The 12,504-nt window shown below is 47.7% G+C and overlaps 1 protein-coding gene across 6 annotated transcripts in view; it reads left to right on the forward strand.

The window, feature by feature from the left end:
- The window catches only part of CRBN (cereblon), an 84,728-nt gene that overhangs the window by 63,347 nt on the left and 8,877 nt on the right, over positions 1 to 12,504 (forward strand). For all 6 annotated transcript variants that reach the window (XM_029601473.1, XM_029601476.1, XM_029601471.1 and 3 more), the window contains 3 exons: positions 1,656 to 1,771; positions 3,982 to 4,046; positions 5,639 to 5,770. In XM_029601473.1, coding sequence (XP_029457333.1) covers positions 1,656 to 1,771; positions 3,982 to 4,046; positions 5,639 to 5,770 — 313 coding nt within the window. The remainder of the gene's footprint in view (positions 1 to 1,655; positions 1,772 to 3,981; positions 4,047 to 5,638; positions 5,771 to 12,504) is intronic.

Here is a 12,504-nt window from a genome sequence, read left to right on the forward strand (position 1 = left end):
TGAAGCGGAGAGGGTATTCAGATGAAGTGGTTCCTACTGTACTGCAGGCCCAAAAGAGGTTTACCTCCCTGACTTATGTCAGGGTGGGGAAGGTATTCAAGGAATGGTGTTCAAAGCACCACTCTGCGATCTTGGCTTTCTTGTTTTGCAGAAGGACCTGAATTTGAATTCTCTCAAGGTTCAGGTGGCAGCAGTAGCCTGTTATTGCTTGCACTGGCCTTCCATGTCTCTATTGGCTCATCCAGATATTTCATACTTCCTGAAAGGAATGAAGATTCTTCGGCTACCAGTGTAGGCAATGGTGCCTCCTTGGGACTTCACTTTAATTCTGTGAGCCTTGTGTTTGAACCCATCCAAGAGGTTTTGACTGAAGATCTTACATTTAAGATGGTAGTTTTGGTGGAGTGTCTTGATGTACAATTCTGTCCTTTCTTCTTAAAGTGGTGTCGCCTTTTCATCTGAGTCCAGTAGTGTCACTGCCAGCCTTCAGAAAGGGAACGTAAGTCAAAGCATGTGAAGGAGCTTAGTCTATTGGATGTGTGTAGAAGCCTACTTAAGTATCTAAAGATTACAAGTACCTTTAGGAGGTTGGACCATTTGGGCATCCTTTTTTATGGCCTGAGGAAAGGTGATGCAGTATGCAAATCTATAATAGGTAGCTGCATCAGAGGCTATTTGTTCTGGCTGTATATCTGTGATCTCCAGAGAGCTTAGAGCTCATTCCACAAGGGTACAAGAGGCTTTTTGGGTGGAAAACCATTTGTGCTGCCTAGGAGATATGCAAGGCAATAACTTGCTCCTCCCTGCATTCTTTATTCATATACTACTGCTTGGATGTGCAGTTCAGTGAAGCCGCTGTCTTTGGCGAGGGGTTTTGAAGGCAGGCTGGTTTGAGGGTTGCGTATGAATCACATTCATTTTTATTTATTGTATTTCTATACCATCATTCTGTGACCAGTCATAACATGCATCTGAACTGGTCCAGTGGGATGAAAAGGAAGGAAAAACCTTTGGTTCTTATCTGCTAATTTTCTTTCCTTGAGTCCTACCAGACCAGTCCAGGTACTCACCTGAGTATACTTCAGCCTGTTCGGCAGAGATGTTTTCATTGGCTATGTGGTTTTCATTAGCAGTTAAGTGTTTAGTGTTTGGACTTTATTCCTCCTAGCTGGTGGGAATTCCGTTTGGTTAATGGTTCCCCTGCTTGGTGAGGGAGGGGGAATTTGTTTGCTTAATTTTAGAAATACTAGATTGCTACTAACTGCACAATTAACTATAAGGTGAGCTCTGCAATCTAGCTGTTTTCTGTCTCCACCTGTTAATAGGCATCTGGACTGGTTGGACTCAAGGAAAGAAAATTAGCAGGTAAGAAGTAAAAACCAAATTTTTCCATAGTCTCATCTGAGCCCTTCTTTTTTTTTCACAAGAGGCTGATAACGAAGTGCAGTTGTTGATAAATATGTTTATTGCTGTCATAGGCTGCCTAAGCCCTTTTAAAATGTTTGGTGTCATATCCTCATTAAGCTGTCAGGATTTGTCTGGGGCGAAGAAGATCCTGATGGGATTTTTGGGGGGAGTCACATATTGTATATGCACACCTGTGCATCCCAGAAAGTCCTAGAATATCTATATAATGATCTTGCTTCTCCTTTCAGATTTTTCATACCGAGTGGCTGCTTGTCTTCCTATTGACGATGCATTGCGCATACAGCTGCTGAAAATTGGGAGCGCCATTCAGCGTCTGCGCTGTGAGTTGGATATTATGAACAAAGTAAGTGTTTTACTTCTCAGCATTCCAAAAGGGGAGAGAGGAGGCAAGAACGAAGGTTGTAGAGGGAAATGTGTTGAAAAAGAATTCAAAAGAAGGAAAATTTGAAGAGAAAAAATGCTGAATTAGATAAGCAATAAAATGGAAACTGAGTTGAAATGCTAAGGTACAGAAAGCTAAACCAAAGCGTACAACAAATATTTTCTTCTTTTCCTTTGGTTTTAATGTGGCTACAGAAGTTTGATCCATGTGCGCACAAAATAGTTTATTTTTCTGGATGCAGGGTTACGTTACAGAAAAGCCACTGCCAGGACAGCAGCTCCAGTCTTCTCATCACCTTATAAAGCCTTCCTGGCTAATGCTTGGCACGTCTCTTATGATTTAAGGGAGCCAGAGAACATACTGGGCCCAATATTCAAAGATATCTGGTTATCTAAGTTATTTGAATAAATTTATCCGGCTAACTTAGCAGGGATATTCAGTGGCACAGCTATGCTGCTGAATATAACCAGATAAGTTCTAGTTAGCCGGATAAATTAAATCCAGATAACTTTAAACCTGCTTTTGAGGAGGTCTAACTTATTTGGTTAATTTAACAGGATAAGGCTGAATATAGGACATATTCGCTTAAGATAACCAGATAAGTTGCCCCACCTCGATCTGCCCATTCCCTGCCCCAGAATATCCTGCTCGCTACTTAACCAGATAACTACTTATCCAGCTAAGTTATGGCTGCTGAACATAGCTGGATATTCAGCGGCAGCTACTTAGCCGGATAAGTCCCTATTTATCCGGCTGAGTAGTGCTAAATATTGGCCTCTTTTTTTTTTTTTATTTTCCCTAGAGAAGAGTTCTTTTGGGTCTGTAATGAGATGATTCCACAAACTTTCTTGGCATGATAATTTCTATACATTGCCAAAGTAATACCTAAAGAGGACAATTATTTTCCAAACAATTTATGCAGGTAAAATGTTTTTTTAACTCAGCTACATTGGTTGTCTGAAAAATGCCCTTCCATAATAAGGCTAAAAGCCCCTGTGGTGTTCCATATTGAGAGGAGGTGTTCTTGGGAGAAGGGGGGGGGGGGGGGGGGCGGTGTTTAGGTTGGGGAGGAAAAGTGAATGTGTGGTTTGTATTTTAAAATCCTACTCTTCCAGCAAAAATCTACCTGCTGAAAAAAGCAGTTTCAAGGACAACCTCTGTGTCCTTGTGGACAATACCTTTTGTGTTCAGTGTGTGTGGTGGCAATCAATAAGGCAAATAGAATGTTAGGAATTATTTGGAAAGGAATAGAGAACAAAACTGAGAATATCCTAATCCACGGTGCAACTGCACCTTGAGTACTGAGTGCAGTTCTGGTCTCCCCATCTCAAAAAAGAGAGAGCGGACATGAAAAAGGTACAGAGAAGGGTGACCAAAATGATAAAGGGGGAAAAAAAGCTCCTTTAGAGAGAGAGAGCCTAAACGGATTAAGGCTCTTTAGCTTGGAAAAGAGATGACAGAATGGATGTATTTGAGATTTATAAAATCATGAGCGGGGTGGAATGGCTAAATAGGGATCGGTTATTACCCTTTCAGACAACATTAGGACTAGGGGACACTCCATGAAACGAGCAACTGGCAGAATTTAAAACAAATTGGAGGAAGTATTTTTTTCACCGAGTGTACAGTCAAGCTGTGGAATCTGTTGCCAGAGGACATGGTCAAGGCAACTAACATAGTGAGGTTCAAAAGAGGATTGGGCAAGTTCCTGCAGGAAAAGTCCATAATCCATTATTTGCCAGGGAGGCTTGGGAAAGCCAAGGCTTATCTCTGGGAGCGAGATACAAGGAATAGATCAATTATTGGGGATCTGCCGGGTACTTGTGAACTGGGCTGGCCACTATCAGAGACAGAAGGCTGGGCTGGATGGACCTTGGTCTGACCCAGCACGGCACTTCTTTCTTCTGTTCTTACTTTGTACCCGCAGCAAAACGTAAGGCAAAAGCCCACATGGGCGTTTCTTCTGAATATTAGTGCAAACTGCTGCAGGTAAAAAGCATGCATGGTTTTTGTCCCACTTGAGACAATCTGGAGCTGTAAAATCAAGAAGAGAAATAACAGAGACATTTCTGAGGTGATGGTGACAGGATCCCCCATAGTTTGCAGTTTTGGCTGCTGGTTCTCCTCATTCCCTGAGGATTAATGTCTTTCTCTTCCCTCTTTCTTGGAAGTGCACATCTCTGTGTTGCAAGCAGTGTCAAGATACAGAAATTACAACCAAAAATGAAATATTCAGGTAAGCTTTTTCTTTTTTTTAATTTACCAAACAACCTTTCCTTATTCCTTTTCCATCTGCTTCTCGTCAGGAAGCCAAGGATGACCTCGTTTCTTTCTTTCTCTCGTGGATCTCAGCAGAGGGAGGCCTGCATGGTCTTTCTCCTTACTGTTTCACAGTTAGCTCTGATCAGGCATTGCTATCTACGTAAATAACTTGCTGTACTCAGGCTGTGTCAGTAGCTTGCTGGGCTGCATGAGCCCCTCTCCTTTTGTAAAAGCTTTTATTTCTTTATGTAGAGAAACCTGTCTACATAAAGAGGAAAAAGGTTTCCTCTTTAAGTAGAGAAACCTTTGATAACTTCTCTTGCATTGGTTGAGTAATTGCTAGGGGAAAAATAAATTGCAGTTGACTTCTGGGGGAACTTTGCGCAATGCAGGATTTGCACAGAATTCGTCCCCACCCCTGCCCAGAATTGACCTGGTTCCACGCAGGATTTAGAAGAGCTGGCATGTGTAAGCGCAGCAGTGGAGAAGAAGCTGGTGCAGCTGGCCCTGCAGGAGGAGCCGATGCCGTCCTTTTCCTGCCCAGCGCGGCTCTCGGATATCGTGGGCCATGTGGTTGCACACCTTTCACACCGAGACCCGCGCGGTGCAGGAAGAAGAGCCAGCTGCTCCAGGGCAGTGTCTGCAACCTGGGTCAGTGAGCAAGGGAGGGAGGCGCGGGAGAGGAAGGTGTGTGGGGGAGAGGAAATGTCTGGGATAGGGGAGCAAAAGTGTGGGGTGAGAGGAAAGAGCACTGGAGTGGACAAGTGTGGAGAGTTTGGCAGGGGGATGAAGGAGAGTGTTGAGGAAAGAGGAGAGTGGTCCTACTGCTTTCTGGTTAGGGATTTTGGCTTTCGGGAATTTTAATTTGGCGAGTTGCAGCTGCTGAGGTGTGCAGTAACAACCACTGATGTGGCAATACTGTCAGCTGCAAGCAGTCACTACTGCTGGCGGCTCCCCTTGGATCTTGGATTGCTAAAATAAAATCACTGAAACCCAGAAGCCCTAGTGATGACTGCTGGGGAAATTCTGCACCAAACATTTTTAACATTTTGCATCTTTTGAGTAAGAACTATTTTCTCTTTTGATGTTTAAATGTAATTGCTACTCAAAGATAGTGATTATATTGCATTATTTTGATATGGTATGCAGAATGTTTTGATTTTGTGAGCATGAATTTTAAATTTTATGCCCAGAATTTCCCCAGAAACAACAGTCCTACTGAGAATTCTGCTGTCCTGCCGCCTTTTTAATATTGACCTCTTCTGGATCTTTTGGAGCCTAAACCTCTCCTTAGTGTAGTCTTTAATACAAGTTGGTGCACTATTTTGACTCTGGAGTTACTTGTTTTGTAAATATTAATAAATAAGTGTTTTATTGGAATATAGTGATTTCTCATCTCTCACTTATTTATTATTCTGACTTTTCTGGTATTGTGACATAACAGCCCAGTGGTAAAAGATCCCTGATAGGGAGCACTGCGTGGAACAGGAGTCCGTGTGCTGCCGCAGCCCCTGGCAGTGCTGAGCATAATCGCACAGTTGACAGTGATTTGTTTCTTCTTTCCAGTCTATCGTTGTGTGGCCCAATGGCAGCCTATGTAAATCCGCATGGATATGTCCACGAAACGCTCACTGTATACAAAGCTTGCAACTTGAACCTAATCGGCCGACCATCCACGGAGCACAGCTGGTTCCCTGGGTAATGACTTCTGAATATACTGTTTGAATTAAAATATCCTGCTTACAGATCTGTCCGCAGAAAAGAACAAGGGGCACAAAGCAATATGTGAACAGTCTTCATTGGTCTAAACCAGTGGTTCTCAACCTTTTTCCCATCGTGACACACCTGACAGGCCATGCTCACATGTGTGACACACTGCTCATCACAATTCACAGCGGAAATAAAAAGTAAAGGTCCAGTAATTATTTTTATTGTTTAAAATGACAAGGAAAAGATACGTATTCTGTCTGAACAGAAACTGGGTAAATAGTAAACATCCCACACCAAAACAGCACCAATTTCCAGCACATAAACAGTAACCACCTTACCTAAGAAAAGGCAACAATGAAAATATTACACCAGGCCTTAAGACACCAATACATCTCCTATAAGTAAAACGGACCAAGTTAGGCTGCTATAGAGCCCTACACAGAAACTACACGCCCGCAGAAAACCTCACCTAAATCACATGTGCTGATCCTCACCTAACAAGGAATAAAGAGACCAAAATGCATAACTAGAAGCATGCAGACAAAAACTGAATTGGAAACTGCAACAAGCCACAGTCTCTGTATGCAGTGCAATAAAGGAAAAAAAGAACCACCACCAGTCCTTATAAAACAAATCAAGAAATATACAATCAATAGCAGCAAAACCATACTATCAAAAAGAACAGATTATTTCAAAACAGCTGATGAGTGGAATATCCAATAATTAAAAACTCATATAAAAAATTCTAGATACCAATAAAATATTTCAAAATAGCAGACACAAGGACCAAGTAATGAAAAATAAGGATACAAAACTTTTTTTTCCTCTGCATACCTGGGAATGTTTGATATCCAGGTCTCCTGAGATTGTTTTGAATTAGCAAGAGTGGTTTGCTTGGAACTTTCTCCTCTCTCTCAGTCACACACAAGCTCTCTCTCACACTGGCTCTCAATTACACACCTATACACACATGCTCTCAGTCACTCACATATACACATGCTTTTTCTCTCACTTATATAGGCTCTTAATTACACATTTACACACATGCTGTCTATCTTTTCAGGCTTACATACACAGGCTTTCAATCACACACATACATGCTGTCTTTTTCTCTCGCAGTGGTACTGGGGCACTATTATCACACTGTTCTATGCACTCCACTGGGAGTTACTGTGACAATGGAGCACAGCATGTACAGTTGGATACAGCAAAGCATCTACTCCAAGTGCTTCAGGTGGTGGCAGTGAGCATTCTTCCTGTTTGTGCAGTTCTTAGCCATGCCAGGGTTCTGCCATCATTACATCAATTCTGCCCAACAAAGTGCTGGGGCAGCACTGGTGAGGAAGGCGTCATTATACACTGTGTGATTTGCCTTTTGGCAACGCAGCCACCGACTCTAGCAATTGGTGCTCGCTATGCCATGGGATTCTGCCCACAAGCATGGTGAGTGGGGTCATAGATATGCCGCCATCCATAGGATGGGATACCACTGTATGAGTACTGGTGGGTGTGCTTTTAAGGCGGAAGGTTCTACTCTCCAGTGGCCTTCTACTATATGGGTGGGTGTGTGTGTTAACCTCGTGGTGAGCACAACAAGTTGTGCGCTGCAGGCAGAGGACTGACTGACCTAGGACAGCATTCCTGGTCGAACCCTAAGGAGAGTAGACATCAGGAGGGTAGTGTCGGGAGTATTCTCCCAGGACAAGCAGTATGGTAGTCCTCACATTTGGGTAACGTCATTAAGCGGAGCCCTATTACGGAACACTTTTCTCAAAGTTCCTAGAAACTTTGACTGGCACACTGAGCATGCCCAGCATGCCATGATCCCTGTGTCCACAGGGATCTCCCTTCAGTCTCGTTTCCTGTACGTACCAGGATCAGTCCAGACCGCTGGGTTGTGACTCCCTTCCAGCAGATGGAGTCAGAGAACAAACTGAAAGACACCTCCTCTTGTACTGGTGTGCCACCTGCGATCTTTCAGTATTTCTCTGACTCCAGCAGATGAGAGACAGAACCTGTGGCCCTGATCCTTAAAAAAAAAAAAAAAAAAGAAAGAGGTGTTTTTTCAGCTTCTTTGAAATTCAGGCAGAGTGTCTCTTTAAGACAGTCAGTGCCTGTGGCTACATCAAGCTTGTTTAAAAAAAAAAAAAAATAGGAAACAGTTTGTTTTTTCTTCAGCGGTGAGCGTCTTTAGTCCTCCCGAGGCCCCTGCCTCGGTGGAGGCGCAGCTAGGGAGAGTTTCCCTGAGAGCCAAGTTCCCGGAGCTGCTGCTGATCCCGGTAAGTTGGGGGATTAACCAGTGGGCCGGTCTCTTCCCCTTGCACCCTGAGAAGAGGACATTCCTCAGGTGCCTTTGCCTGTACCGTGGCTGTTGAAGGAAACAGGTCTTAGCTGTGCACGGTGCTCCCAGGGCTCCAGAAGGGCAGTTTGTTTGCCGATTTGGTGCTAGCGCTGGGTGATCAGTGCGCCAGAATGCCGCAGGGCTCACTTTGTTCAGCTTGCGGGGAGCCGGTGCTCCGGCTCTCCCGCAACGGTCTCTGCGCTCGGTGCCTCCCCAGGGGTGAAGGTTCATTGGGGGGAGGCTCCGGAGTGTTTCCTGACAGAGATCATGCTGCAAGGGGGAGATCTCATTCCAGCCAGCCTCGGGCTGCGTCGGCCGCGTCCAGCACGGGAACGGTGGCCATTTTGCTGGCACCACGCGACTCGGCTGGAGGTGGGGGCAGGGACCTTCCTCCCCAATGTTCACCACCGACTTTGAGCCCCGTCAGGCCTCGGATTCCCTTGCCTGCTCCCTCTCCTGATTTGGACCTTCCCCCGAGGGGAGCCTTAAAGGGCATTTTTATCTACATTTGTGCTTTTGATGCACAAAGCCTTCCTGGAGGCTGAGCAGAGTCCCAGGCTTTGGAGCCCCCACAGGCTAAAGTGGCCCGACTCCTGGGGGGGAGGGGGGGTCGGATGCATCCGGGGGGGGGGCCGGACCAGACCAGACCAGACCATTGCAGATCGGTCGACATTTCCAGCTGACAATCCTCCCGATCCTCCTGCGTAGGACCCACTCATGGGGACTTCGGACGGGGATGTTGATGAGTCCACCCCAGTCGAGGAGGATGATCCGAGGGGGCTCAGATAGTTCAGGAAGGAGGAACTGGAATATCTGATTCCCTGCGTTCTGACAGAGCTTGATATTGAGGCGCCGCAGCCCAGTCCCAACACCTCCAGAGGGGACCCGGTTCTCTCGGGGCTTAAGGCTTCTTCGGCTGCTTTTCCTTTTCATCCGAAGCTGCTGCAGCTTGTGACCCGGGAAATGGGAAGCTCCCGAAGCTGCTCTTCGAGTGGGGCGAGCTATGGAAAAGCTCTACCCATTGCCGGACGAGTCCTTGGCCATCCTTAGGGTCCCGAAGGTGGACGCAACCGTCTTGGCTATCACCAAGCGGACGACCATCCCAGTCGCAGGGGCGGCCACCATTAAGGATCATCAGGACCGGAGGCTGGAAGTTCTCCTCAAACGGATCTTTGAGGTCTCGGTGCTTTGCGTTCGGGCGGCGGTGTGCAGTAGCCTCATGCAGAGGGCGACCCTTAGATGGGTGCAGCAGTTACTTCACAGGAGCTGCCTCCGGCAGAGGCGGAGCAAACTGATCGCTTGGAGCCGACTTTGGCTTACACCGCGGATGCCTTGTACGATCTTCTTCGGGTGTCCTCGCGTAATATGGCTTCGGCGGTCTCGGCGAGAAGGCTTTTGTGGCTCCGCAACTGGTCGGCGGATGTTTCCTCCAAGACCTAGCTGGGCAATCTTCCTTTTAAAGGCAAATTTCTGTTCGGAGATGAGCTGGAGGCACTTATCAAATCCCTTGGAGACAATAAGGTGCATATGTTGCTGGAAGATAGGCCTAGGGCTTCCAGGTCTTTCAGTTCCACCCGGATGCACTATTGGGGCCAGCGCAAGTATCGGCAGACCAGGGCCCCGGCCTTGACTTTGTGCCAGCCGTCGACAAGGTTGCAGATTTGGCCTCATTCCTTTCGCGGCCACAGGCCTTCCCGCGATGGTGGTCCTCAAGGGTCTTCTGGGGGCAAGTCCTCCCAATGAAGGTGTCCCGGCCCACTCCTCGGTTCCAGTCATAGGCAGCCGCTTGTCTCTCTTCTTCGAGGAATAGGTCAAGATTACGTTGGACTAGTGGGTGCTAAGCATTATCGAACACGGTTACGCTTTGGATTTTGCATACCCATTATGAGAGCTTTTTGTCATGTTGCCCTGCGGAGCCCATGCGAAACGGACGGTGGTCCTTCAAACTCTGTGCTGGTTGAAAGAGCTAGGGGCCATTGTCCCGGTCCCACCGGAGGAATGCAGGACCGGCAGATACTCCATTTATTTCGTGGTTCCCAAGAAGGAAGGCTTGTTCCGTCCGATCTTAGATCTGAAGAAGGTGAACAAGGCGCTCCAGGTTTCGCGTTTTCACATGGAGACTCTCCGCTCAGTCATTGTGGCCATCCACTCCGGCGAATATTTGGCTTCTTTGGACCTGACAGAAGCGTATCTTCACATAGGGATCCACGAACAGTATCGGTGGTTTCTCCAGTTCATGATTCTGGGCGAGCACTATCAGTTTCAGGCGCTTCCCTTTGGGTTGGCGACGGCGCCCCGCTTCTTCACCAAGGTCATGGTAGTGGCAGCGGTGGCCCTCAGGAGAGAGGGAATCTTGGTTCACTCCTATCTGGATGATTGGCTCATCCGTGCAAAGTTGGAGGAGCTTTGCTGATCGGCGGTTCATTCCGTGGTGTCCAGGCTACAGTCCCTTGGTTGGGTAGTCAATTTTGCAAGAGTCAATTAGTTCCATCCCAGGTCCTGAATTTATTGGAAGCTCAGTTCGATAGGTCCATCGGAAAGGTGTTTCTCACGCAGGAGCGAATTGACAAGTTGATGGCTCAGGTACGGCGGCTATTGTCCCTGGCACTGCCCTGAGTTTGGAATTACTTGCAGGTGCTTGGTTCTATGGCATCTACTCTGAGTTAGTCCCTTGGGCCTTTGCTCATATGAGACCCTTGCAAAGGGCGTTGCTCTCTCGGTGGGACCTGAAGTCGGAGGAGGTTCAAGTCCGCTTACCGCTCGAGGATCCGGCCAGGTCCAGTCTCCAGTGGTGGTTGATTCCTGCCCACGTGCAGCGCGGGATGGACCTGGAGGAGCCCCAGTGGGTCGTCGTGACAATGGATGCCAGTCTCTCCGGATGGGGGGCGGTGTGCAAATTGCAGACGGCGCAGGGCCATTGGACAGGGCATCAGGCTCAGTGGTCCATCAATCGCTTGGAGACCAGGGCGGTTTGGCTGGCGTTGCGGAGTTTCCTTCCCCTGGTGAGTGGTTGTTCGGTGCGAGTGTTGTCGGTCAATGCGACTACAGTGGCTTACATCAATCATCAGGGCAGAACAAGAAATCATCTGGTGGCGCTGGAAGCCGATCGTTTAATGCGCTGGGCGGAGCGCCATCTGGTGTGGCTGGCAGCCTCCCACATAGCCGGCGTCGACAACGTTCAGACGGATTTTCTCAGCCGTCAGCAGCTAGATTCCGGGGAGTGGGAACTCTCCAAGGAGGCGATACGTCTCATGACTCGTCGGTGGGGGATTCCTCGTCTAGACTTGATGGCGACTCAGAGGAATGCCAAGGCGGCTTGGTTCTTCAGTCACAGAAGGGAACACGGGGCGGAAGATGTCGACGCTCTGGTACTCCCGTGGCCTCGTGGCATTCTTCTGTATGTCTTTCCTCCATGGCCGTTAGTAGGCAAGGTATTGCGAAGGATAGAGAGGCACTCTGGCTCACTTGTTCTCGTGGCTCCGGAATGGCCCCGGCGGCCGTGGTTTGCGGACTTGATCAATTTGGCTGTGGACGGTCCTCTTCGTCTAGGTCATCTGCCGAATATTCTGCGGCAGGGTCCAGGATTTTTCGATCAGGCGGATCGCTTTTGTCTAGCGGCTTGGCTTATGAGAGGCGACAGTTGAGAAAGAAGGGTTATCCGGGTTCTGTTATTTCCACGGAAGACATCGCCATCGCTCACTTATGTTCGAGTCTGGAAAGTTTTCGATTCTTGGTGTAGCGGGTTTAATGTGTCCTCGCGTCACACTTCAGTGGTCCATATTCTAGCATTCTTGCCAGAGGGCCTGAAGAAAGGATTGCCGTGTAGCTCCCTCAGGGTGCAGGTAGCAGCCCTGGGATGTTTGTGGGGCAAGATTAACGGAACATCCCTGGCGTTGCATCCAGGTGTGGCGCGTTTCCTGAGGGGAGCGAAGCATCTGAATCCTCTGATTCGTCCGGTCTGTCCTTCTTGGAGTTTAAATCTGGTTCTCCAGGGCTTATGTGGTCTTCCTTTTGAGCCAGTGAAACGGGCCACCTTGAAGGATTTGACATTAAAGACGATCTTCCTGGTGGCTATCACATTGGCGCGGCATATCTCGGAGCTTCAAGCTTTGTCATGTAGGCAGCCTTTTCTCTGGATTTCAGATTCCGGAGTATCTCTTCGTACGGTTCCTTCCTTTCTTCCGAAGGTCGTGTCGGCATTTCATTTGAATCAGACTGTGGAGTTGGCTGCCTTCATAGATTTGGATAGGGATTCGCTTCACGTTCGTGAGCTCCGTCGGTTGGATGTGTGGCGGATTCTTCTGCACTATCTGGAAGAGACCAATGCTTTTCGTTTGTCTGATCATCTGTTCATCTTATGGAATGGTCCTAAGAAAAGGAC

The sequence above is a fragment of the Rhinatrema bivittatum genome, chromosome 4, assembly GCF_901001135.1.
Source record: "Rhinatrema bivittatum chromosome 4, aRhiBiv1.1, whole genome shotgun sequence".
In the NCBI taxonomy this organism is placed as follows: domain Eukaryota; kingdom Metazoa; phylum Chordata; class Amphibia; order Gymnophiona; family Rhinatrematidae; genus Rhinatrema; species Rhinatrema bivittatum.